Source organism: Ovis aries, chromosome 20, assembly GCF_016772045.2.
Source record: "Ovis aries strain OAR_USU_Benz2616 breed Rambouillet chromosome 20, ARS-UI_Ramb_v3.0, whole genome shotgun sequence".
In the NCBI taxonomy this organism is placed as follows: domain Eukaryota; kingdom Metazoa; phylum Chordata; class Mammalia; order Artiodactyla; family Bovidae; genus Ovis; species Ovis aries.
In genome coordinates, this window is record NC_056073.1 from 23,888,187 (window position 1) to 23,916,165 (window position 27,979).

Below are 27,979 nucleotides of genomic sequence, written 5' to 3' on the forward strand. Positions count from 1 at the left end.
TGTTCTCCCTCAATGCTTCAAAAATGTACTCTAAGGGCCTTCTATTAGGCTTCCTCCTCTTTGCAGTACACTCCCGGAGAGAAAGGGCTGTGTCTTTCTAGCAGGGTTCACTTATAGTTTGTCCCCCAAACAGTGAACTAGGTAATTTTAACCAATCCTCTTGCAGAAAACAATCAGATACTCCACAGTAAAAAAGACTCAGTTCACGCATAAGAATACTAAGTATGTATGTGCCTAGCATCATACCTTCAGAGTAAATAAAGCAAAATTGACAAAGGAGGCAAGAATATACACAATGGAGAAAAGACAATCTCTTTAACAAGCATTGTTGGGAAAACTGGTCAACCACTTGTAGAAGAATGAAACTAGAACACTTTCTAACACTATATACAAAAACAAACTCAAAATGGATTAAAGATCTAAACGTAAGACCAGAAACTATAAAACTCCTAGAGGAGAACATAGGCAAAACACTCTCTGACATAAATCACAGCAAGATCGTCTAAGACCCACCTCCCAGAATATTGGAAATAAAAGCAAAAATAAACAAATGGGACCTAAATTAAAATTAAAAGCTTCTGCACAACAAAGGAAACTATAAGCAAGGTGAAAAGACAGCCTTCAGAATGGGAGAAAATAATAGCAAATGAAGCAACTGACAAACAACTAATCTCAAAAATATACAAGCAACTGCTGCAGCTCAATTCCAGAAAAATAAGCGACCCAATCAAAAAATGGGCCAAAGAACTAAATAGGCATTTCTCCAAAGAAGACATACAGATGGCTAACAAACACATGAAAAGATGCTCAACATCACTCATTATCAGAGAAATGCAAATCAAAACCACAATGAGGTACCATTTCACACCAGTCAGAATGGCTGCAATCCAAAAATCTACAAGCAATAAATGCTGGAGAGGGTGTGGAGAAAAGGGAACACTCTTACGCCGTTGCTGGGAATGCAAACTAGGACAGCCACTATGGAGAACAGTGTGGAGATTCCTTAAAAAACTGCAAATAGAACTGCCTTATGACCCAGCAATCCCACTGCTGGGCATACACACTGAGGAAACCAGAACTGAAAGAGACACATGTACCCCAGTGTTCATCACAGCACTGTTTATAATAGCCAGGACATGGAAGCAACCCAAATGTCTATCAGCAGATGAATGGAAAAGAAAGCTGTGGTACATATATACAATAGAGTATTACTCAGCCATTAAAAAGAATACATTTAAATCAGTTCTAATGAGGTGGATGAAACTGGAGCCGATTATACAGAGTGAAGTAAGCCAGAAAGAAAAACACCAATACAGTATACTAACGCATATAAAAGGAATTTAGAAAGATGGTAATGATAACCCTATATGCGAGACAGCAAAAGAGACACAGATGTATAGAACAGTCTTTTGGACTCTGTGGGAGAGGGCAAGGGTGGGATGATTTGGGAGAATGGCATTGAAACTTGTATACTATCATGCAAGAAACAAATCACCAGTCCAGGTTCGATGCATGATACAGGATGCTTGGGGCTGGTGCACTGGGACGACCCAGAGGGATGGTACAGGGAGGGAGGTGGGAGGGGGTTCAGGATTGGGAACACATGTACACCCATGGCGGATTCATGTTGATGTATGGCAAAGCCAATACAATATTGTAAAGTAATTAGCCTCCAATTAAAATAAATTTAAATTTTTTTTTAAAAAAAAGGAAAAAAGAAAAGAATGATAAGGAAAAGTAGATATACCTAAAATAACAGTGTCAAATTAAACACAACTGCTCATAAAATAAACAAGAAAATAATAAGGATGTAACAGGTTTGACTAATACAATGAACAAATCATAGGTGTAGATGGGAAATAGACTCATAAAGAAAATATATTCTTTTCAAGCTTCCATAAAACATTCACAAATATGGATCATATGATGACCCTAAAGCAAATTTAGCAAATTTAAAAAGATTAAAACCATACAGCATTTGCTTGCCTACCATATTTCAGTCAGAATATACAGTTCATCTAGGTAAAGATCTATAAAATGAACTATATTAAAATAAAGGTTTTCCAATTATCTAGAAACACCATTAGAAGACGGCAAAAGCAAGCCACAGAGTAGGCAAAGGTATTTGCAACACATATAACTAACAAAAGGTACTTTTCAAAATATATAAGTGACTTCAACAAATCAATATAAAAAAGATAATTCATCATTTGAAAAGGGGCAAGAGAGTAGCTACTTCAAAAAAAGATACCAAATAGACAAGAAAAAATTCAAAAGTGCTCAAATCACATTTAGTTCAGTTCAGTTCAGTTTGCAAATTAAAACAATCATAAGATCCCATTACATTCCCACTAGCATGGATTCCTGTTTAGTTGAACTATGTGCTGTTTATTTTATGAACTTTTCTGTACATGTGTTATATTTTGTACACATGTCATATTCTAAACACAGTAAATGATTATATTTCAAGGATACTTGTCAATAAGTACTTATTCATCAAAAGAATAAAAATTGGTTAAAATTACATTTTTTTTTCTGCTTCTCTAAACCACTAAATTTGTTAAAGCTTTAATGAGGTATAACTGACATACAAAAAAATGCGTATGTTTAAGATTTATTTACCAAAATGGTTACTGTTAAGTCTGTCTAGTAGAGACAAACCCAAGATAGATTTTGCTTAAAAACCTATACATTTAAGAAAAATGTGATGTTTGTCAGAGAACTAATATCCATCTGAAAATAGACAGATATTTCTATTCTTGATCTGATATTGAAATATGTGTTATTTAACTGTTGGCTACCAATCTTCTTAGGACCTCACAGAAATGGAGTTTAGTACTTGCTGAACCTATGAAGAACAGAGCTTTTATGCTTTTGCCCTTGTAGTTAAATAAGTACAATATTTATAAGCCACATTATTTTGATTTCACCTTTTTATTAACCAGTAGTTTGATTAGAGAATGATCAGTGTAGACAGAAACTGATTTGTTGGCTGATGATCTATATTAGCTAAGTTACAAACTATTTCACAGATATCTATGTACCCTTAAATTTACATATGAAATGTGTAGCTAATTTATTATATTTTTAATCATAAACTTGAAAGAATATATTTTTGTTTGGCTTGGGTTTTTTATTTAATATACATCATCAGAGGATTCTCTCTGGCAACTCAAGAAGTCTGACTACTGGGTATTGTGGCTTTAAGCTGGAGGATATGTTTTAATCTACACTTTTCTCTGGTTTGTCTCCTTCTTATTACTTAATCATCCAATGAGCCTTACAGAACTGTCAGTTTGGAAGGCAATAAACTGTGTATGGATTTTTCTTCTTCTTTAGGATTGAGAAACTCCCAATCATGGAAGCAATGAAACTTCCATACGCGTAGTACTTCATTTCCTGACAATCAAAGTCATGTGCTAATGATGACCTTAGGCTCCTGGCTACAAATGTGAGACAGGGCTGACAAATACCCATCATGGGCTCTGCAAAACAATATGTGACAACTTTTAGGCTAAAAACCCAGCTCCTACCATAATTACTGAATGACTAGGCAGTGCATCATGTGACCTGGCTCTGACAGGCCAGGCACAATGTTCTGCAGAGTCCTCAGAGACACTGAAATGTGGGGCATGTGTTGTTTACTTAGGGATCAAGGAGATTTCTGTTAAGTTTTAAAGACACACGTATATTATTACTGAGTATCCCTCTCTGAAATTCTCCTACAAACTATCACGAGAGAATTTTCCATTTGCAATTTTGAAAGTATGCATAAGATTAAAACACTTTCCATCGAGTTGCACATTTGGATCAATAACATGTTAACATCACGGATATCTAAGATAACAAAGCACACAAGTTAGAGCATGGAAATGATGTCTCATCTGAAAAAGGACAGTGATGAAAAGGATGCGTACAGACAGCTATTCCTGGGCAAAGAAATACAAACATTTAAAACACTCAACAAACCAATGTTTATTGAACAGGCTTTGAGTCAGGCATTTTTATAAGTCTTCCTCTCCTAGACAGAGTAAGATTGAAAATACTCTAGATTTGTACAAGATCACCAATTTTTTCAATGTGTTTTTACCCCCATTTATTTCTGCCATATGGGGATGGGGAAACATAAGTCATTTATACATTAACACTACAAGTCCATCCTCACAGATGTTGAAATTTAAGTGTCAGGAGACTGGATGTATTGCAAGAAAAAGGTATTAAGCTGAAAGACAGACTTAGATGTGTTCATTAATTTATATATACACTAGTCAGTCATATGGTACATTATCAGAAGGGTACTATGTCCTAGGTACAAGGGTTACAAAAATATTGTAAAGTCTATCATCTAATACAGAGAAGACATTCATGAGAACATACCATTTCATAACATAAAAATGAATGTAATAAAGATGATATGAATGATAGAATGAACCAGAAGAAAATATACACTAAAACCTACTGAATGGAGACAGAAAATGTTCATAGTAAAGGTAATCCTTGGACAAAGGCTTGAAGGACAAAGATTTAAAGTAACTAAAATAACTTCTAATTCTGGTCCTGCTCTTTACCAGCTATGAGACCTTGGAACCAATCAATAATCTCTGTGGGTCTCAGTTCCATTATCTACATGCTGATACAATGATTCACACAATCTCTGAGGTCTAAGATATCATATTTATAAGTCCACTATTGGGGAATTTTCCAGAAGTTGTGTAACAAGTTGCTAAACTAGATTTATAATCCAGATATCTAGAATTCCCATATTCATGAAGATCCCAAACTAATTTCTGTCTTGTTAAAGTCATATGCATGAGATTATCAAAAAGTAGCTATTTTGGGGAGGGGATGAGATGTATGGAGAGAGTAACAGGGAAATTTACAATACCATATGTAAAATAAACAGCCAATGGGGATTTGCTGTATTAAAAAAAAAAAAAAAGAGCCTGGTTTAAAAATAAATACAGGAAAGCATTCACAGCAAAAAAATCTATTCATAAAAATCAGTTCAGTTCAGTTCATTTCAGTCGCTCAGTCGTGTCTGACTCTTTGCAACCCCATGAATCGCAGGACACCAGGCCTCCCTATCCATAACCAATTCCCAGAGTTCACCCAAATTCATGTGCATCGAGTCGGTGATGCCATCCAGCCATCTCATCCTCTGCCGTCCCCTTCTCCTCCTGCCCCCAATCCCTCCTAGCATCAGAGTCTTTTCCAATGAATCAACTCCGCATGAGGTGGCCAAAGTATTGGAGTTTCAGCCTCGGCATCAGTCCTGCCAATGAACACCCAGGACTGGTCTCCTTTAGAATGGACTGGTTGGATCTCCTTGCTGTCCAAGGGACTCTCAAGAATCTTCTCCAGCACCACAGTTCAAAAGCATCAATTCTTCAGCGCTCATTTCCATACATGACCACTGGAAAAACCATAGCCTTGACTAGACGGACCTCTGTTGGCAAAGTAATGTCTCTGCTTTTGAATATGCTATCTAGGTTGGTCATAACTTTTCTTCCAAGGAGTAAGTGTCTTTCAATTTCATGGCTGCAATCACCATCTGCAGTGATTTTGGAGTCCCGAAAAATAAAGTAAGCCACTGTTTCCACTGTTTCCCCATCTATTTGCCATGAAGTGATGGGACCAGATGCCATGATCTTCGTTTTCTGAATGTTGAGCTTTAAGCCAACTTTTTCACTCTCCTGTTTCATCAAGAGGCTGTTTAGTTCCTCTTCACTTTCTGCCATAAGGGTGGTGTCATCTGCATATCTGAGGTTATTGATATTTCTCCTGGCAATCTTGATTCCAGCTTGTGCTTCTTCCAGCCCAGCGTTTCTCATGATGTACTGCGCACAGAGGTTAAATAAGCAGGGTGACAATATACAACCTTGATGTACTCCTTTTCCTATTTGGAACCAGTCTGTTGTTCCATGTCCAGTTCTAACTGTTGCTTTCTGACCTGCATATAGGTTTCTCAAGAGGCAGGTCAGGTGGTCTGGTATTCTCATCTCTTTCAGAATTTTCCACAGTTTATTGTGATCCACACAGTCAAACGCTTTGGCATAGTCAATAAAGCAGAAATAGATGTTTTTCTGGAACTCTCTTGCTTTTTCGATGATCCAGCAGATGTTGGCAATTTGATCTCTGGTTCCTCTGCCTTTTCTAAAACCAGCTTGAACATCTGAAAGTTCACAGTTCACGTATTGCTGAAGCCTGGCTTGGAGAATTTTGAGCATTACTTCACTTCACTATAAACACTGTAAGAACTGATTTACGCATTCACTCATTGGCCTCATTCTCGACTGTATGTCTGTTAGTGTTAGAAAAAATAAATAAATGAGTAATACAATGGGGAAAAAAGCAATTATCTGCAGATTTTGAACTCACTTGTGTTCTTTATTGCTTTAGAAGCGACGCAGCATAGCTGAAAATCCAGCCCACTCCGTGAAACCCATGCCTGCTCTTCACTAGTCTCAGCTACAGTGACTGCTTTTCTGCCTCACGACTATGTAAAGCACATGCCTAGCTCTGCCTCAGGACTTCTGCGCCAGGTCTTCCTTCTGTCTGAAACTTTTAGTTCAAATCTTTGCAAGCTTAGCTCTTTGTTGTCTCCATGGTCTCAAGCCACACCGACTCTTCAGAAAGTTGTTCACTGACTACCTAATCCACGGTGCCAACACCTCTCCTCAGTTCACTTCTCTATTCAGTTTCCTTCAGAGCATGCACTAACATCTAAAATTATGTCCCCTTTTATTTTACTATTTTATTGTCTATTTCCCCCAACAAAAGAGTACAAGAAGGAATCGTACCTGTCTGGCTCACTGCTGAATACTCAAGTCAGCGGAAGAATGCTTGTCACTGAGTGGGCATTCAGTGAAAGAGAAAGTGAGGGAAGGCTGGAGGAAGGGGATGGCGACGGGTAAATCTACTTTCTCCTTAAACCTAGTGATTCATTCCATCATCCAATAGACAGCTTGCTACTCCTGAAAGCATGTAAAAGCTTGATGACCTCACTTAATAGAGACGACTGCTCATTTTCAAACCTGAGATTGAATCTGTTCGATGGTACTTAAGACTATACTTTAAGCCAAAACATGAAGTTGTTCAAGAATAGATAAGTGGCATTAAACTTATTAGAAGTTATTCTCCTTCAGGAAATGGTTTTCTTTGTTCAACATGCAAAGTAACATTTTGCGTCAAAAGTATATTTGACAGCCATTGTTAAAAAAATACAGGGCTTCCCTGGCGGCAGATAAAGAATCCGCCTGCCAATGCAGAAGATACAGGTTCAGTCCCTGGGTTATGCAGATCCCCTGGAGAAGGCAATGGCAATGCGCCGCAGGTTTCTTGCCTGGGAAATCCCATGGAGCCTGGCAAGCTACAGTCTGTGGGGTTGCAAAAGAGTCAGACACAACTGAGGGACTAAACAACAACAAAAATGAAGGTAAAGGCCGGAATAAGATGGTCAATTTACTCTCCTGATTTCATTCTTTCTGCTGTATCTCATACTACTAACCACTGCCTCTTTCTTGCAAATCTCTCCTTTTGTTTCTAGACATTATTTTCTTTTCATTGTCCATCTAGCTTTATAGCTGTTTATTTTCCTTTATCTTTCCTGAGGTCAGCTTCCTCCATTACCCTTAAAAGCCGTCTCTGTCTCACAGCTTTGATTTCATGTTTGGCTGCTAACCCTCAAATATATATATTTAGCACAGTCCTCTCTTCTGTGCTTTCTCATTAATCTATTTGTCCTCTATATATTGCCACCTACACTTCCCACTGAAACTTAAACTTGACATTTGTGTCTAAAGGTTTACCAGGTGCCTGACACTGTTCAAGCACTTCCACCAAAGAAGCCTTTAATAAATAAATATTGTTGATGCTGTTGTTGTTCAGTTGTTAAGCCATGTCTGACTCTTTGTGACCCCATTAATTTACTAAGTTCCTATAAAACTCGATAAAATAAGCATGATTATTCTTGCTCCCATTTTAGAGATAAGAAAACTGAGGCAGAAATAGCTCATGTAATTTGCCAGAGTCACTCAACTAAAAGGGCTTCTCAGGTGGCACCAGTGGTAAAGAACCCACCTGCTAATGCAGGAGATATAAGAGACACAGGTTCTATCCCTGGGTCAGGAAGATCCCCTGGAGGAGGGCACAGCAACCCACACCAGTATTCTTATCTGGAAAATCCCATGGATAGAGGAGCCTGGTTATCTACAGTTCATAGGGTTGCAAAGAGTTGGACATGACTGAAATGACTTGGCACACACACTCAACTAAAAAGTAGTGGGAAGGAAGTTTTGTCCTAGCCTCACCATGGACCCAGATCTCCCAACCTGAAACCTAGGAAGTATCACCTCCTCACCTCACATCAAAATTGCCACTTGATTCTAGGAATTTTTTACCCCCTCAGTACTTCCCTAATTCATTCTTCCTCTTTAGCTCCAGTGTCTTCACTCTATCTTTCAGTTTCTTTTCTAAAACACCTAATAGCCTTCTCACTTTTCACTGTGCCCCTTCCAGTACATCCGCTATATTGCCAAAAGTGATGGCTCTAAGATCGGATCTAATAATGTCACTTCCCTGCTTAAAAACATCCAGCGCCAGGGCACTGCCTTCATGAGAAAACCCAAACTCTTTAACATAACGCATAAGGCCAAGAAGCTTCATCGGCTACCACCATTTTATAAATCCTACAATCCAGACAAACCCGGTTTCTGCAATTTCCTGAAGGTATAATCAGTTCAGTTCAGTTCAGTTGCTCAGTCGTGTCCAGCTCTTTGTGACCCCATGAATTGCAGCACACCAGGCCTCCCTGTCCATTACCATCTCCCGGAGCTCACTCAGACTCAAGTCCATCGAGTCCGTGATGCCATCCAGCTATCTCATCCTCTGTCGTCCCCTTCTCCTCCTGCCCCCAATCCCTCCCAGCATCAGAGTCTTTTCCAATGGGTCAACTCTTTGCATGAGGTGTCCAAAGTACTGGAGTTTCAGCTTTAGCATCAGTCCTTCCAAGGAAATCCCAGGGCTGATCTCCTTCAGAATGGACTGGTTGGATCTCCTTGCAGTCCAAGGGACTCTCAAGAGTCTTCTCCAACACCACAGTTCAAAAGCATCAATTCTTTGGCGCTCAGCCTTCTTCACAGTCCAACTCTCACATCCATACATGACCACTGGAAAACCCATAGCCTTGACTAGACGGACCTTAGTCGGCAAAGTAATGTCTCTGCTTTTGAATATACTATCTAGGTTGGTCATAAATTTTCTTCCAAGGAGTAAGCATCTTTTAATTTCATGGCTGCAGTCACCATCTGCAGTGATTTTGGAAGGTATAATGCTTGTCCACAAATATGTGTCTTTTCAGATCTCTTCTTTTATCTTTAACCCCTTTCCACGTTAGAAGAGGTGACACTTTCAGTTATGATTTTATTTGTCTCTGCTGCTTTATTGAGACGGTTCTTGAAAGCCAGGTTCATGACTTCTGTCTGTATATCCAACCTCTCTTGTGGAACTTGGCACATGGTAGGCAGTGAGCGAAAATCGTGATGAATGATAGGATGGACAAGCAAGTGAAATACTTTCAGCTTATCTTAAATGTTTTATCAGACTAACGAGACAACCACTGAACAGAGAATGAAATTGAGTTTGGCATTTGTGATGCAGCTGTAGCCCTCGAAGCAGAGCTTTGATCTTAAACTTCCCGTCTAATGCTAACATTATGATTCCACCCTACTAAAAGTCAATTGGTACCTTTCACCAGCACCAGTTGCCTTAAAAGCAGGACCACCAAGAAATATAATTCCACAGTGCTGGGACTTGGATCAAATGGCATCAGATAGCAGACAGTCTCTGGCACTGCTCTGCGCCAATGCCCACATCTATTAGGTTTCTTTGCTAACTAGTCTTATTATCTATTTCATGTCGGGATTTCTTTAGGGTGTGGTAGAATGGGACAGATGGGTTGAAAGCCTCCCTTCAGGCATCATACATGCAGGATTGGGCAGATGGGTTCCTTTTGGATAATCAACCTTTAGGCCTGGAACACATGGACAAGCAGAGAGAAAAAGAACATGCCATTGTCTAGTAACAGATGAAAGTGTAGTTGGGAATGGGCAAAATTAAAAATAGGATTTGAAATGTGTAAGTCAAAACTGGAAAGCGAAACTGTGTCACTCCTCTTCTAAGGTACAAATTTCCAGGCAGCAAGTTTGAATTACAGTAATGAGTGACTTCAGAGACCTAAAAAAACTTATGAAAAAAGACCTCTCTTAGCAACTGAGGATGTCAACCTAAAATAAGTTTTGCAGTAATGGGAACAAGGCTCAGTTTTATTTAATATTTCAATCAGTTAACTGGATGAGGATACAGAATATGAAACCAATGAGCAAGTGACATCAATCTGGGAGGAAAAGATCAGGAGCCAAAAGAACTTCCTCACTGTGGAAAGATGGATTGAAATAGAGATGAGGAAAAAATATTGCACTTACGTCTCCTTAAAACCCAGGTGAAAACAAAGCAATTCTTATGCAAGTGTGTAACACAGAGACCTGTATTTGAGGCAGCACATGTAAAGACAGTAGGAATTAGAGGTGACAATGAGGTTGGCATAATGAAGCTGGATAAAGCTGAATCTTTGGCTGCTTTAACAGAAGAACCATTCTCCACCAGTGAATGTGATGGAAAGCATTCAAACCTCATTCCCAAACACTGCCCTCCTCAGCTCACTGCCCTGGGATGCAGCTGACCCACACACAGGACATCAGTGAGCCCTCCTTGACTCGGAGTTCAGGTTGGGTTTGACTAAACAGTAGCATAAGCAGGAGACAGGGGAGGACAGAGAGTGAAATCTGGGTATTTATGTCCAGAGGCACTTCCCAGTACTGTGTCCCAGTCACCACACAACTTAATGCTGCTGAGTGAAAACCAATGCCATGCAGCTTCCTCTATCTCTCATTCAAATAATGAACTCTTTCTTTTAGATTCTTTTCTCACCTAGGCCATTACAAAGTATTGAGTAAAATTCCCTGTGCAATACAGCAGTTTCTTATTAGTTACCTATTTTATATATAGTCAGTCCTGGGATTCCTTTGGAAGGAATGATGCTGAAGCTCCAATACTTTGGCCACCTCATGCGAAGAGCTGACTCATTGGAAAAGACTCTGATGCTGGGAGGGAGAGGGATTGGGGGCAGGAGGAGAAGGGGACGACAGAGGATGAGATGGCTGGATGCCATCACCGACTCGATGGACGTGAGTTTGAGTGAACTCCGGGAGTTGGTGATGGACAGGGAGGCCTGGCGTGCTGTGATTCATGGGGTCACAAAGAGTCGAACACGACTGAGAGACTGAAATGAACTGAACTGAACTGAAAGTATATATGTCCATCCTTACATGTAATTCTTCAAAAAAAAAAAAAAAGAGTACAAATGAACTGATTTACAAAACAGGAGTCATAGATTTAGAAAATAGACATGGTTACCAAGTGATAAGATATGGAAATAAACTGGGAGATTGAGACTGATATATACACACTACTACATTATACTATATATAAAATAGACAACTCACATTTTTAAGTTGGCTACCCACTCTAGTATTCTTGCCTGGAGAATCCATGGACAGAGGAGTCTGGCAGGCTACAGTTCACAGGGTCGCAAAGAGTCAGACATGACTGAGTGTCTAACATTTTCACCCCTTCAATGTATCAGACTTGGTTAACTCATCACCCCAGATCCACTTCTCCTGCAACACCCCTCAATTCCCTGGGGGAGGACCCTCATCTCCTGGCTCCACTGCATCTCTGGCCCTTCCATCAGCTTCCTAGGGAGTCATAAAGCACAACTGGACAGAAGAGTTAATGGGTTTGTGGGGCAGTGCAAGACAAGTGAGTTGCTTGCCTTCTCCCCAGTTTTCTCTCTTTACTGTCCCAGGATGAGCACATCAGCTTGGCTCCTAGGTCTGTTCTCTGAAGGATCTACACTGCAACAGCAACTGAAATTCTCTTCTGGGTTGGTTGATCAAGGGCTAACCAATCCATCCTACGAGATCTTCTGAAAGAGTGAGCCACAGGTAAATTCTCACTCAGAGAACTGAATGGAGAATTGACGTGTTGGCCTGGTGGGAGAAAAAAGAGCGCTGCAATGAGCGTGAGGACCCTCAGGCCAGATGACGCCAACAGTGGGTGGACAGGAGTGACCAGCAAATGTCACCTCTGTCTGTGTCCAAAGCTGGCTGGGGAGAACTTTTGCTAGTAAACTTCCTCCTTGCCTCAGCCTTCCCCAGACCCCCTTAAGCAACCTGCTAGAGACACTATCCTCTCCCAAGATCTCTCTCTGCTCCCAGTCCTGCTGCCCTTGACTCACCAACTCTCAGCTCCCCACCAGCAATGAGCATGCAGGCCACGCTTAGAATGTTGCTTCTGTCCACAGGGAATTCTAGAGTCCCCATCACGTAGAGGCCTCTGAGGGGCGGAAGATCAGTATCCACAAGGACAGTCCTGTCTGCAGAAGGAAAAGAAATTGCTCAGACATGTAAGCAAGACAAGAATTGCCTCCTCTCCTCCAGTGACTTATACCGGGTTCTGCTCCAGGCAGCTCAGGAGCTGCTTGCATTGCTGCTTGGGCCAGGTCAGGGGCAGGAAGTGAAAAAACAAAGTGTTTGCAAAGGCTAGGCTTTCCTGAAGAGGCAGAGGAAAAGAAAAGAATGAATACATTCTTCCACTGCTTTGCAAACCGAGGGGCATGGCCAAAGGCATTGCTGATGACTCTAACCCTGCCCCAAGCCTGCTTTAATGCAGATGTCCAGATAAACTCCACACCCTTTGTCCCTGCCCCTCCCTAGGCTCTGGTGTTTGAAAGGTAGACAAGCACACTTGACCTTCACCTCTAAAGTCAGACTCTCTCCTGTGAATAAGCTGCTACTGACTAGCTGCCTAGACCAACTATTTACTCCTTAGTGCCTCAATGTTCTAATCTATAAAATGAGAATGACAATAAAAGTATCTCTTCATTCATAGGATGTTTGTTAAGATTAAATGAATCAATAGACATCAAGTGCTGAAAAGTATTAGTAAAACATTCTCAATCCCCTAGTCCCACCAAGAAAACCAAGTGCCTGTTACATGCTCAAATAAGCACTTAATATATTCATTATTTGTATTGTTTTCATTAGCTGGATGAACTCACAGAGTTCATGAGGCAACTTGAAACCATTATTCTTCATCTCACCTTTCTAAAAGTAGTTTCCATATAATTTCAGGAGAAAAAAACATTGGTTTTTGCTTGAAAGTGACAATAGAGTAATACATGAATAAAAATTCTCTTTTAAAACAATAAATGCTTCATGTGTGCCAAAGTAGTAAGTGTTACTTTCTGAAGTTCAGTAGTAATTCAACCCAAATTGAAGATATCAAATAAGTGTTTCTGCTTACATCTTAATACCATGATCACTGACACATGCAACGATTTTGAAGGGATTTTCTGAAATTTATTTCAATGAAATATAGTTGATTTACAGCCTTGTGTTAGATTCTGGTATACAGCAAAGTAATTCAGTTAGGCGTATATATCTATGATTTTTCATATTCTTTTCCATCACAGGTTATTAGAAGATATCGAATATAGTCCTAGTCCCTTATATTATACAACAGGGCCTTGTTGTTTATCCACTATATATATATATATATATATATATATATATATAGTAGTTTGCATCTGTCAATCCCAAACTCCCAATCTTTCCCTCCCTTGCCTCCTCTCCCCCGTGGTAACTACATGTCTATTAGCTATGGCTGTGAGTCTGTTTCTGTTTCATATTTAAGGAATTTTTAAACATAATCTCACATCTGACTCCAGAAAACAATGCATCCCATTGCTCTTAAGGCCCTGCCCCAAAAATTGACTTCTCAGGAGTTATCTTCTCTGGTCCCTGCCTTCTGTCCAAGGGATAAGACCACCGCATCTTCCTATGGCAGACACTGCAGGGTTGTAAACCAACCACTTCCCTTTTATTCCTGGGTTCATAGTTAGTCTACTTTTTCCACCCTCCTCTGCAGTTAAATGAAGCCATGTGACTCAGGGTAGTCAAGAAAATGTATGCAGAGCTGAAGCGTGACATCTCTAGACCTGATCCCTAAATTCTCCTGGACACACCTTCTCCCTCTCCTCATGTAGAACGCTGGTTCTCAGGATGTACGGATGATCCACCAGCATCCACACCATATACTCATCCATCTGAAGCAACAAGGTTTTAGGTCTGCTATTGAGTCTCCACACTGGATCCACCACGCCTCCATGGAAATCTCTCTTTCACTCTCTAGTGATACCCTGGACCTTCTTATAACACACAGCATTTTACAAATTTATGATAATTACACACATGATTATTGCTTATAAGGAAGGAGCTGTCACTGGGCTGATCCTCAACATAATTATGTCTTTCTCTCCCACTGTTATTCCTTAGGAGAAGACAACAACCCTTTTAAGAAATCCCTAGTGCTTCTAATGACATCAAAGATAAAGCTGTGCCATAAATGTTGTTCAGGTACGCTGAGTTCCCTACATAGCTTAAATTTCCAGAGTTTATCAGTGACTGATGTAAAATGAATAATCAGACTAAACAGATGAAAATAAATATGCATTTCAATTTCACGTCTGCTCCTTTTCACACATTCAAACCAAAGAGTCAAATAGCTAGAGAATGTTATAGGTTTCACATACATTTTGTAAGTTCATAACTTTAATGTGACTTCAAAAGCAAGACAGAAATTACTTCAAGCAAACACATTTAAATATAAGAGTTCGATACAAATAACCTTTATCTCTTCCAGTCTGTGGCCCATTCTACCAACGTTTGACTATTGAACCTGATTGTACAAAGTTAACTTCTTCAATAAATGTTTTCTTTTGAATATACCTTTCAGTTAAAATGTGACAATTACATCGAATTTTAAATCTTCCCTTTGGTCTTTACCACATTTCCCCTTAGAGGCCATTTTTCCTAATTGTCTTAAATTGCAAATAAACCAATAAATTGCCCACAAAGCACAGTCAGCCTAACTATTACAAGCTCTATGACAACACAGACTATCCCTGTCACTGTCACCCGGAGTTGCTGAGCACATAGAACAATACCCAGACTTTGGTAGGTGCTCAAACAATAACAGCAAAGAGTGCACGCTCACACACACACACGTACATGTAAAATCCAACAGCCATTAGCAGCAAAGAATAAGATGAAGACAAGAGTAGAAACACTATTTTTACTTCTTTCAGCACCAACTTCACTTTGAAATTTCCTGGATCCATCTAGTCACACTTTTTTCCTGCTTCCTTTCCTTCCTCAATATGTACCACATCTTGCTGGGTGGTGAGAATTCAAAGATGAGTCAGACATGTTTCCCATCATCGGATGAAGACAGATAAATAAACACAAGGCAATATACTTGAAACAACATATTTTTTATTATATGGAGATTGACTTCATCTTCATTCTCAAAACTTCAAAATGGAAAGTCTGCCCATGTGCCTATTACAACAAAAATTCTGCAAAGATGAAATAAAGCTATGACTTATAAAGACTTAATATCAACTAATTCTCTTTGCATTACAATAACACACATGACAGTTGGCATTGCAATTGATGCAGACAAAAAAAAAATCATCCTAAAGTAGGCTCCAGAGCAGATCAGGTCCAAAATGACTCTCAGCTATAATGACAGCTTCTAGAGGATCTCTCTCTGCTCCAGGTGTAGACAGGTAGGATCAATATGCCATGTTGTCTAGAAGCACCATGCTTTCCAGGAAATTACTCAAGGTGTTTCAGAGAAAACATGCAGAAGCAGTTATACATATAACGCATTTAGAAACGCGAATGATGGATCATCTCTAATGTAACTGTGGCCCAGTGCTTTCACCTTGGCTTGACTTGGCCAGCGCTCCCGCATCCTGCTCTGTCAGTGACCAATCTATCCTGCTTAAGAGAATGAGCACTGGCATATGGAGGGAACCATCTGGAATTTCTGTTGCTCGATGGGAGGCTGATGGGGGAACAGATCTGGAAAGAGACTCCAAAAAGAATTAATGAGTACCAGATGTAATTAAAGATTGCTTTGCCCCCAAAGGAGCTCAGGACCAGCCATGGGGTAGTGCCTCTTGGTTCCGAATTACACCCTCTTTCCACTTGTTCATCCATCAAACACTAACCATCCCACCATCTTTATTCTAGTATTTTTTCCCCAAGCAGTCCTTGGGGTTTTTCACCCCTAAAAGGGTTGTATTTTGACAACAAGAAGGATAAACCTTTATAAATAGTATCTGGAAAATTAATACTAGGAAAGAATTACCCAACTTTCCCCATGTATCAAAGGCAAGGCAATTACAAAAAAAAAAAAAAAAAGCATTCATCTTCTGCAAATGCATAGCTACCCTTAAGACCAGAAAGCTTGAGCCAAATCAAAAGACAGATATCTCTAATGGCAGGGGAAGTCTTCTTTTGTATCAGGAATGACCTGACTACCATAGCATTGCATATAATTTCAACTCTAGATTTAAACTCAATTTTTCCCCCAGCAAAGTCGGAGAATCAAGGTCACCATTGTGTAGCATTTCAAGGGTCTGAAATTCATCTAAATCCTGTAGAAAAAGACCAAGGGCAGAGGACACAGATCCTGAGAATAAAATGGGGCACAACTGGGGGCAGGCAGACCCACTGCTTATGTGGAATTCATTGTATCAGGCCCGTAACTTGGGTGGTGAAGACATTTTCCACTACAACCCTGCTGTTGTCAGGAACACAGCCTACACCAACTTTGGACATGGCTCTGACATCAAGGGGAAAGTAATGGTACACAAGGGCAGAGTAGAACATACAAGGCTATTTGCAGGCTTGCTATTTTCCTGCACCTTCCATAATTAACACACTTATTTCTATATTCAGCCTTAGCTCCAATACTTTCTCATAAATATGTGAACCAATGGAAAAGTAAGTTTCAATACCATTTCAATCACTATTAAATGACCCAATCTTCCTTTTAGAAAAAGAAAAGAATGTTTCTGTCTCTAAAGTAACTATTTTAGAGATGTCACGCGAGTGTATGTTCCTCGATTCTTTGTCTCATCACAACAAAGATTTGGAGTGATGGACATTAAAGTCCCCTAGGCATGTCACAGCTCCCAGGTCTTGGATAGACCATGTTATAGCTCGCAGGTCTCGAATGGACCATATTATAGCTCTTAGACAAATCAGTGTTACAGCTCAGTGTTACAGCTTTATTTTATTTAGAAGATAGCAGGAAAATCCATCTTCGAGGCGTGAGGGCACATAGATCCAAAGACACGAGGAGAAGAGCGCCCCAGCGCGCGGGAGAGAGAGAGAGAGCTGGCTCTGGCTCCTCTATTTCTATGTTTAGCTCTCCCTGGGCCTGTCCTATGTAAACTGGGCCAGCCAGGAGTGTTCTTTGTTTTACCCGAGGTCCTCACTCCCGACCTTGGACCTTCTTTTGTTTCATTTTCGCGGGCTTTTCCCTTCCTTGTCTTGTAGCCACCGCCATTTTGGACTCTTTTTCCCTGTTCTACCTACCTAACAGATACTTAGATATACATATGTACACGATGATTGGTGATGTTTTATCTCCTTTATAGTTGGCTAGCTTTTGGTGAATCTCACGATTTACCCAAATAGTCTATCTCTCACAATTATGAAAACATCCAACAAAAGTATGTTTATAATGGAATGGAAATTTTTACACATAAGTAATTCATAGGAATGAAAGGTTAACATTAATGAAAATTCATGTCAAATAGTCTAATTTACAGAGATGCTGATATTTATTTATCCAGAATTCACGCTCTTGTAGAAAAAGCAGAACAAAGAAGTGCTAGAAGATAAGGATGCGGTTTTTCTATAACTATATTCTTTGCAAAGAGCTGCTAACGTTATAGCTTGACTTTTTCTTCAAATCCACACAGGTGGTTTCTTTATTCTACTCTATCATTTTTTTCAAACTGATCTTAAAAATAGGCAGTTTACAAAGCACCCCGAGGCACATGATTCAAGACTGAAAGCCAGCTTCCTTACACCTTGAAGAAGAGCCATCTGCCTGTCTGGTGTGTGTGTGTGTGTGTGTGTGTGTGTGTGTGTGTGTGTGTGTGTGTGTGTGTGTGTTTGGAATGGGGTGGGGGGCGGGGGCGGTGGGAGGCTGCTCATTTCATTCTCACCTCATCGGAAGAGTCCAATTTGAACTTTGGACAATAAATTCCCATCCCACTCCCTACATACACCATCTCAGTGTCTTTCTCCATCACAGACAGACATGCATAATTTCCACAGTAGAATCAACATTTTAAATTATGATATTTTAATTGATCAATAAAATGTTTAACATACAGTGTTTATCTCTTCCTCTAGTCTATACCATCTGTTCTTCAAAAATAGTTTGAATCTATTTAATAGGAAGGTCTTTAAGTAAAATTACCAACTGTATCAGATCAGTCCTCTAAAGCCCGAATTCTGAAAGGGAAATACCAGAAGGTGCTGCTGTTTTTATAGAAATAGAAAAGAATCTGTGCCTTTTCTCATTCCAGGCTTTCTTTGTTTTGTTTTGTTTTTTTAATCTTGAGATGCTGTTATGCCTCCATTCTCTCCATTAGGCTTCAAAGAATTCAGAGCAGCCAATTTGGTATTGCCTTTTTAAAAGACAACTTAATATTTTTAAAAATTGATGTATAATTGACATTCAAAAGCTGTATATATTTCATGTATAAAACTTAATGAGCTTAGAGATGCACATATATTCATGTCCCTGGAGAAGGAAATGAAAACCTACTCCAGTATTCTTGCCTGGAGAATCCCATGGATGGAGAAGCCTGGCCCACTACAGTTCATGGAGTCACAGAGTTGGACACGACTAAGCTACTGAGCATGCACGCACGCATATACCCATGTAACATCACTACAATCTAGGCCATAAACCTATCCATTCTCTCCAAAAGTTTCTTTTGACTATTTAATTAATTAAGCCTTTTAATTAATTCTTAGTTTGAAATAAGAACACAACATAAGATCTCCTCTCCTAGCAAATTTTAAGTATAGAACACAGTACTGCTTACTATAGGCATTTTGTTGTAGAGCAGTTCTCTAGGATTTATTCATTGTGCATAACGGTACCTTGTACCCTTTAACTAGTATCTCTTCATTTTCCCATCTTTCTCGTCCAGCAACCACTAAATTAAAAGATGGGCAAAGGAACTGAGTAGACATTTCACCCGAAGAAAAAAGACAGACAATAGATACATGAAAATTTGCAGGGCTTTCCTGGTGGCTCAGTAGTGAAGAATCCGCCTTCTAATGCAAGAGACATGGGTTCTATCCCTGGTCCAGGAAAATCCCATTTGCCACAAAGCAACCAAGCCCGTGCACCACAACTGCTGAGCCTGTGCTCTAGAGCCAGGAGCTGCAACTACTGAGCCCAGGCCCCACGACTACTGAAGCCCGCATGCCCTAGAGTCTGTGCTCCACAGGAGAAGCTACCACAATGAGAAGCTCATGCACCACAGCTAGAGAAAAGCCCAGCAACAAAGACTCAGCAGAGCCAAAAATAAATACATTTTTAAAATTATAAATAAAGAGAAAGAAAATGTGCTCAACATCACTAATCATTAGGGAAATGTAAATCAGAACTACAAGATATCACCTCACAATTTAGCATGGGTTTTAACAAGGAAAAAAAAAAAAAAGATAAAAAAGTGTTGGTAAGAAATTAGAGAAGGAAATGGCAACCCACTCCAGTATTCTTGCCTGGGGAATCCCATGGACAGAAGAGCCTGGTGGGCTACAGTCCATGGGGTCGCAAGAGCCAGACACAACTTAGCAACTAAATCACCACCACCAAGAAATTGGAGAAGAGGGGACTCTAGTACACAGCTGGTAGGAATGTAAATTGGTATAGCCACTACGGAAAACAGTATGGCAGTCCCTCAAAACTTAAAACTAGACCCACCACATAATCCAACAATCCTACTTCTGGGTATTAATCCAAAAAAAATGAAAACAGGATCTCAGGGATATCTGCATGCCCGTGGTCACTGGAGTTACTATTTGAAACAAGGTCCACGGGGTTCTGATAGCTCAGAGGACTCAAGACTCAAAAAGACAAGCAAACAAGACAACAGCAAAAACCTAGACCTTGCAATCCCCAGAAGACCTAAAAGTGAAGAGTTTTTGATAAATGCGAGGTCAGGTATTAAACTAGAGTTTGGCTTTATACACATAACTCTATTGACCTCAATATATCATTAATGAATCTATATTAACCTGAAGTTTTGTGATTAGATTCCTCTCCAACTCTTGTAGTAAATGATGCATCCATATGTGAAGAGGCATAAACTTGTAAATCTCAGGTAACTCAATTATTAAGTTTTTATTAATATATGCAGCAGTTAGTGTTAAAGCCAAATGAGGCACCAAATTTATTTTCCTATGTGGGCTTTTGTTTCGATTTGTTTCCCTAAGAAAAATAATGAAACCAACTTCTAGTAATTAAATATGTTTTCATAATTTAATCCTGAAGAAAAAAAACATGACAATCTATGAAATAAGTGATTCACTCCTGAATGAGGCTGTTTAGGCATGTAGCAAACATTATATTCAATGAGTTTATTTCCCCCATGAGCTCTTTATAGAAAATAAATCTTCCCTTTTTGTCTCTGCTTTACACTAGAAAGAGCAATGCCTCCAGAATGAGATTCTTTATTTTTCTTTAATATTATTGATTATCTTTTCTCAAGCTTTCAATTATTTCTTCTAACTGGCAGGGGGAGGGGAACTCTCCAAAACATCACTAAATTCCTTAAAAATAAAATGCTTATACTCGATTTGTTTTTAAAACCATATGTATTATTTAACAAATACATAACTGATGCTTAAAAGAAAACTTAGAATATAGTACTTGACTAATAAATATTAAGTAAACAATCTCTATTCTACATTTTAACGTGTTATAACTGAATTTATAACTTCTGAGCAAACTAGTCTATATTCTCATTCCTAAAGTCAAACAGTGTTTGTGTTGTTGTTGTTCAGTTGCTAAGTCATGTCCAACTCTTTGCAACCCTATGTACTGCAGCACATCAGGCTTCCCTGTCCTTCAAATCTCCCAGAGTCTTCTCAAACTCATGCCCGTTGAGTTGGTGATACCATCCAACCATCTCATCCTCTGTCGCCCCCTTCTCTTCCTGCCCTCAGTCTTTCCCAGGATCAAGGTTTTTTCCAATGAATCAGCTCTTTGCATCAGGTGGCCAAAGTACTGGAGCTTCAGTTTTAGCATCAGTCCTTCCAACAAATATTCAAGGTTGATTTCCTTTAGGATTGACTGGTTTGAGATCTTGCAGTCTAAGGGACTCTCAAAAATCTTCTCCAGCACCACAGTTCAAAAGCATCAATTCCGCACTCAACCTTCTTTAGAAGTGTTCATTGTTCTCAACATTTCCATATTTTCCATTGTAATATATTTTTAAAATTCCCAAAGCCTTTAAGAATTTCTTGGTAAATTCTAACAAATTATATCTATTTAATGCTTTGTGCTTCCAAAATAAGTCCCAATAAAGCCTCAATAAAGAACTAATGTAGGACAAGAACACTGTCTAATCCACCTATTACTATTAGTCCAAGAAGCTAACAGGTACAATGTAATGGTCACCTAATTAGAATTCAGAGACCTGAATTTGAATCCCAAATAAACCATTCCTTAGGAAAATTGCTTAGATTTCTCTGATTTTCTGTTCCCCACATGCAAAATAAGAGAAATAATACTTCATGAAGGCAACAGTAATGGTTAGGTGGAACACTACCTAATTAGGTGGAATACCATAAAAGTATTACAGTGCCTGCACTTACCAGGCATAAAAGGTTTAGCTATCATTTGTTTTTTTACACCTGATATATATTTTTGAGTGTTTGCTCCATGCCTGTCACTTCATTATTTGGTGAGCCAAAGAGACAAAGGCCTTGATCTCATGCAACTTAGGTTTTTGCAGAGGAAATTGACATCTAAACATAATCACACAAATAACCACATAAGCACAAAATAGTGCTAAGAAAGAAAATTGCAAAATATCATGGGGATAGAGTGCTCTAGACAGAAAAAGTAGTACATGTAAAAAGTATGAAGTGAGGGAAAGCTCCATACATTCAAAAAACTGAAAATCAGTGAGTGTGCCTGAGTGATTTCAAGGGTACGTGGGCTATGGACTCCACTCTGGAAATCAACTAGCTCAGAGAAATTTGCCCACTCATAAAATAAGGTATGAGTAATTTTGCTAAATATTGCTTGTAAAAATTGGGGGAAAAAAACTTGAGTTCATCAGTAACATAGTAGTTCAATAAATCATGTTACATTTCTTCTAAGGAATAGTATGTAGTCATTTAAAAGAATGGAGTAGATTTTCTTTTTACAGATTTGTTATCTCCAAGGTATTATTAATTTTTTAAAGTCCATATGAATACTTAAGACATATTTTCATGCTAATTGGCTCAAAATGGCAATCATTAGTATTTTATAATCATCTCAGTTGATCTCATGCATGCTAAAGGTTAAGAACCTCTGTCTCAACCTTGGTTTCCTTATGAATAGAATGTGAAGTTCTAGTAAGATAAAATAATATTAACACAATAACTGGCTAACTGGCACATAAAAATACTGAACTCATTTTATTATCTTATTATACAAATGAGGGTGTTTTTACCAGTAGCACCATTATTAACACAATATTATAATTACTGTTACTATTACCAAATGAAGGATCTAAATATCTTTGATGTGTTATGTGTTTGTATCCCCTTATATTTACATAATGTATTCCTTTGGGGGCTCAAAAAATTAAATTTGAATATCTCTCCTATTTCCTGCATTATTTTTGCTGATGATATTTTATGACCTTCTGGTTTTAACTCAGCATCTCTGATTACTATTATTCAAGTAATCTGGGACCTAGTAAAGGTAGGGCCAGCACTTGGCACTGAGGTGCTGTGATGGTTCTTACTATGTTATGTGATTTGGGTTTGCCTGTGATGGGCTATGGTGGAATTAGGATGGGAAAAGAAGAGAAAGTGAAATAGGAGAATTTCTAAAACCTGGCATTAAAGTTGTCCTCTCTGAATGTGGCTAATTCTCCAGGACAGAATACTGGAGTGGGTAGCCCATCCCTTCTCCAGCAGCTCCTCCTAACTCAGGAATCGAACTGGGGTCTCCTGCATTGCAGGCGGATTCTTTACCAACTGAGTTATCAGGGAAGCCCTGAGGTAAGCATGGTATGGCAAAACTCTATCAATAAAATCCTCTGTTTTCTGAGTACCGACCAGTCTCTCTCTCTTTTCTTTGTTACCTGGAAAACCTTGGCATGAAACTACATGCCTCTGTGGTCCTAGTTCTCCTTTGGTCCCTAGTTCCCTTGGGGAAAAAAGTCCACATTTCTCACACAGCTTTAGAGAAGAGACTCATAACCATACTTAATGTATAAAAGCTGTGATTTCCATACAAACTGCTCCTTTCCCAGAAAAATGGAAAAGCCCTCGTTAACAGTTTAAAACCCTTTAACTATTTCCTTCCCTTTCTACTTGAACTGCAGGGCCAGCTTGCTCTACGGAAAGCCTCCTCTGAAGCGGCACTTCCAGATGAATAAGATAATTTAAAATGAGTGGGAAGCCTTTTTAATTCATTCAGACTCGTAAGATATCATTAAATACACACCAAGTATTGCTACATACACCAGGATACGGAAAGACACTGGATCTACTCCTAACTCCTATTTCCCCAGTTACAATGATTTCCTCACCAGCGTTACGATAAAGGCCTAAACTAGTTGCCAAACGGCAAAACTTGGGCCCCTTTGGTGTAGCCAATGTCACAGCTATAAGCAAGTGTTGACATTTTCTTATATACCCTCTTCCTTTTATAGTTTCACCAAAGAAAAGAAACAAAACCAGGTGCATTCACACTATGCAAATGAGAAAAGGTAACCTCTGAAATGATTTCCCAGCAAACAGAAGATGCTCAAGCTGCTCCCTAGCTGACACCACAGGAGGTGTGTCAACCGCCTAGATGCTAAGCCGCGGGAGGCCTGCGGGCTGGGGAGACAGTAAACCCCCAGAGAGCTCTGAGCTCCAGCTCGGCAAGCCACACCGGGCCCAGCAGGTCCTCAGGTGCTGATCCACGGGAGGCCCATCAGCGGCTCAGGTGGAAGGTGCGGGGAGGAGGCAAGCTGTGCAGAAGAGGAGCTTGAATGAAGGCCACCAGCTCCCCAGGGGAGAAGAGAAATGAGAGCACCCACTGGGAACACAAGAGTTCAGAGAACTCCATTAGCACAAGGAATGAGCGCACGCTCTCCTGCACAGAGAATCTTCTTAGCTGTGGGAGGCAGGACTCACAGAGAGTAAGCTTCCAGCCCAAGGAACCTGAATAAATCCTGGAGCGGAAAGAGTCCCACGCTGGGTACTGAGGCAGACCACCAGGGCTCCCTGACAAGGTCCACCCCGTCCAGTTAGTTGCTAAAGTTCTTGGCACCACCCTCCATTCCCCCGCGTGTGCCAAGATTCTCAGACTGACATGACAGCTCTCCCTTCAGCTTCAAACCCCCTAGAAACTTCAGCAGAAACCGACTAGGCAGTACCTGGATCTCACGCCCTGCCACTCACTCTAGCGTTTATGGAGCATCGGCTCCAGGCCACATCATGTGCTTCTCATCGGTGCAAGTCGAGTAAGATATGGCCTCTGTCCTCAAGGGAACATAAACATAAATAGTAATCACCGAAGAAGAGTATATGATGAAAATAGGCCCAAGATGTTGCAGGAGCACAGACGAAAGAGAATTACATCAAATGGGATTCTGGACGAGGTAACACTCCATGGAGTGTTCAAAGACAGAAAGGAACAACAAAGGCAGAGTCTTAGGGTGGGAAAGAGGGTGAGGCTGAGAAGTGGGATGGAGAGGGGGGACGTTCCAGGCAGCGAGAACAGGAAGTATAAACGAGCTAAGGGGAGAAAGAGCTGACTTATCCAAGAACAGTAAGTAGATGCCTATGCCTGGGTGGCAGGACACACTGGGAACAAGTAGGCAAGGAGGCCAAATCATAAAGGACCCTGTGATCCAAACTAACGACATGGAGATTTAATGTGAAGTCTTTGGGGAGCCCCTGGAATAATCTACAGTATTCTATACGTATGGCCAGGCCTTCAGAAAACTGAAAATTGTTGCTTTCGACGACTAGGTGTTTCAATTTTTCATAAAGGCTAACCTATTTTCAAAATCAAATTGGTTCTGAAATCAAAATTCTAATTTTATATTTTGTCATTTAATTTCTGAAACAATATACATATAGAGTGACAGTGATATACATGTCCCATACACAGCACAGTACAAATAATGAGGACTCTTAGTATAGTCAGTAAACAGTAATATGGCATTAAAATTCAAATAAATGCCAAGTAGTCCTTCTTTATGTGAGCAAAATTTTAATTATGTATTCTCAATATTATTTACTTATCAATTTATTGATAAATTACGTACATGTACTACTAATGTTTCCTATGTTTTTGCCTTTTCATGCTGTTCATGGGGTTCTCAAGGCAAGAATGCTGAAGTGGTTTGCCATTCCCTTCACCAGTGGACCACGTTTTGTCAGAACTCTCCACTATGACCCCTCTGTCTTGGGTGGCCCTACACAGCATGGTTCAAAGTTTCATTGAGTTAGACAAGGCTATGGTCCATGTGATGAGTTTGGTTAGTTTTCTGCGAGTATAGTTTTCATTCTGTCTGCCCTCTGATGGAGAAGGATAAGAGGCTTATGGAAGCTTCCTGATGGGAGATACTGACTGAGGGGGAAATTGGGTCTTGTTCTGATGGGCGGGGCCATGCTCTGTAAATTTTTAATCCAATTTTCTATTGATGGGCTGGGCTATGCTCCCTCCCTGTTGTTTGACCTGAGGCCAAACTACGGTGGAGGTAATGAAGATAATGGTGACCTCCTTCAAAAGCTTCCTTGCACACACTGCCACACTCAGTGCCCCCAACCCTGGAGCAAGCCACTGCCGACCCACACTTCCGCTGGATTCTGTATGTTAGTATTTTTTTTCACAGGAAACTGCTTTTCACATGGGCTTCCATCTTGAATGGGGTGGGGAATTGTGGATGAAACACACTTGAAAAGGACAAGGCTGGCATTGGTCATCCCCAGATTGTTGGCAGCCATGCATAAGCTAAGAGGAACTACAGAGCCTCTTGATGAAAGTGAAAGAGGAGAGTGAAAAAGTCGACTTTAAAACTCAACATTCAGAAAACTAAGATCATGGCATCCGGTCCCATCACTTCACGGCAAATAGATGGGGAAACAATGAAAACAGTGAGAGATTTTATTTTGGGGGGCTCCAAAATCACTGCAGATGTTGACTGCAGTGAAATTAAGACACTTGTTCCTTGGAAGAAAAGCTATGACTAAACTAGACAGCATATTAAAAAGTGCAAACATTACTTGGCCAACAAAGGTCCATCTAGTCAATGCTATGGTATTTTCAGTAGTCATGTACAGATGTGAGAATTGGACTGTAAAGAAAGCTGAGCACCAAAGAATTGATGCTTTTGAACTGTGGTGTTGGAGAAGACTCTTGAGAGTCCCTTGGACTGCAAGGAGATCCAACCAGTCCATCCTAAAGGAAATCAGTCCTGGATATTCATTGGAAGCACTGATGCTGAAGCTGAAACTCCAATACTTTGGCCACCTGAAGTGAAGAACTGACTCTTTGGAAAAGACCCTGATGCTGGGAAAGATTGAAGGCAGGAGGAGAAGGAGATGACAGAGGACGAGATGGTTGGATGGCATCACAGACTCGATGGATATGGGTTTGAGCAAGCTCTGGGAGTTGGTGATGGACAGGGAAGCCTGGCATGTTGCAGCCCATGGGGTCACAAAGTCGGACATGACTGAGCGACTGAACTGAACTGAATACTAATGTAATAAATATTATCTACATAATAACACATACACACAAAAAACTTTCAAAAGAGGATAAAAAAATAGAATAAATGTTCTAATATGTTCTATGTGCTCTTTGATGGATTATCTTTCATATCCCATTCAGAAGCCACTGCATTAGGCAGCTAACAAATACCTAGACCGACCTCCTGGATACTCTCATGTGCATGCATGTAGAGAGATGTCAGTGCGATTCATTAAAGCAAACCAACTAAATGAAGAAAAACAAAGACAAGAAGAAAATCAAGGATGGTGATTTATAGCACAATAAAGCCTAAGTAATTTCTGTGTAGCTGATAAAAGATTAAGGCAACAGATCATGACTTGATGAGAGCAACTGACACCCTTCCCTCAGCAACTCATGGTCATTATGAGCATAAGGATAACACAAATGATGATGCCAGTGCTTGGTCCCCCTCACTGCACAATGAAAGCAACCTGGGCAAAGTCAGAGGGCTGCAGGCAGGATATTTCGCCTAAGGAGTGAGAGGGGGTCCTGGGGCTACCAGGGAAGTCTCTACTCTCATATCCACACAACACTGGGTTCTCAAAGACAGGTCTGTACCTCTAGGAGCTAATTTTCTGGCTGTCCCCCAAAAGGATGTAAGAGTCAGCAATCTGAGAACCACTCTACATCAGAGGTGCATGTGTGTATTTCCTTGCTAGAGGTAGCATTGCTAAGCGTAAATCCTATTTATAAGATGTGGAAGCAGCCTAAATGTCTATCAACAGATGAATGGATAAAGAAAATATGGTACATGTTTAAGCCATAAAAAAAGAATGAAATAATGCCATCTGCAGCTACATGGATAGACCTATAGATTGTCATACTATGTAAAGTAAGTCAGACAAAGACAAATATCATATGATATCACTTGTATGCAGAATGGCGGATTCATGTTGATGTATGGCAAAACCAATACAATATTGTAAAGTAATTAACCTCCAATTAAAATAAATAAATT

General features: G+C 39.9%; 1 protein-coding gene across 3 annotated transcripts in view; it reads right to left on the minus strand.

The window, feature by feature from the left end:
* Positions 1–27,979, minus strand: part of PKHD1 (PKHD1 ciliary IPT domain containing fibrocystin/polyductin) — a 454,852-nt gene that overhangs the window by 163,197 nt on the left and 263,676 nt on the right. For all 3 annotated transcript variants that reach the window (XM_060403704.1, XM_060403705.1, XM_027959080.3), the window contains exon 53: positions 12,356–12,493. In XM_060403704.1, the coding sequence (XP_060259687.1) occupies positions 12,356–12,493 (138 nt within the window). The remainder of the gene's footprint in view (positions 1–12,355; positions 12,494–27,979) is intronic.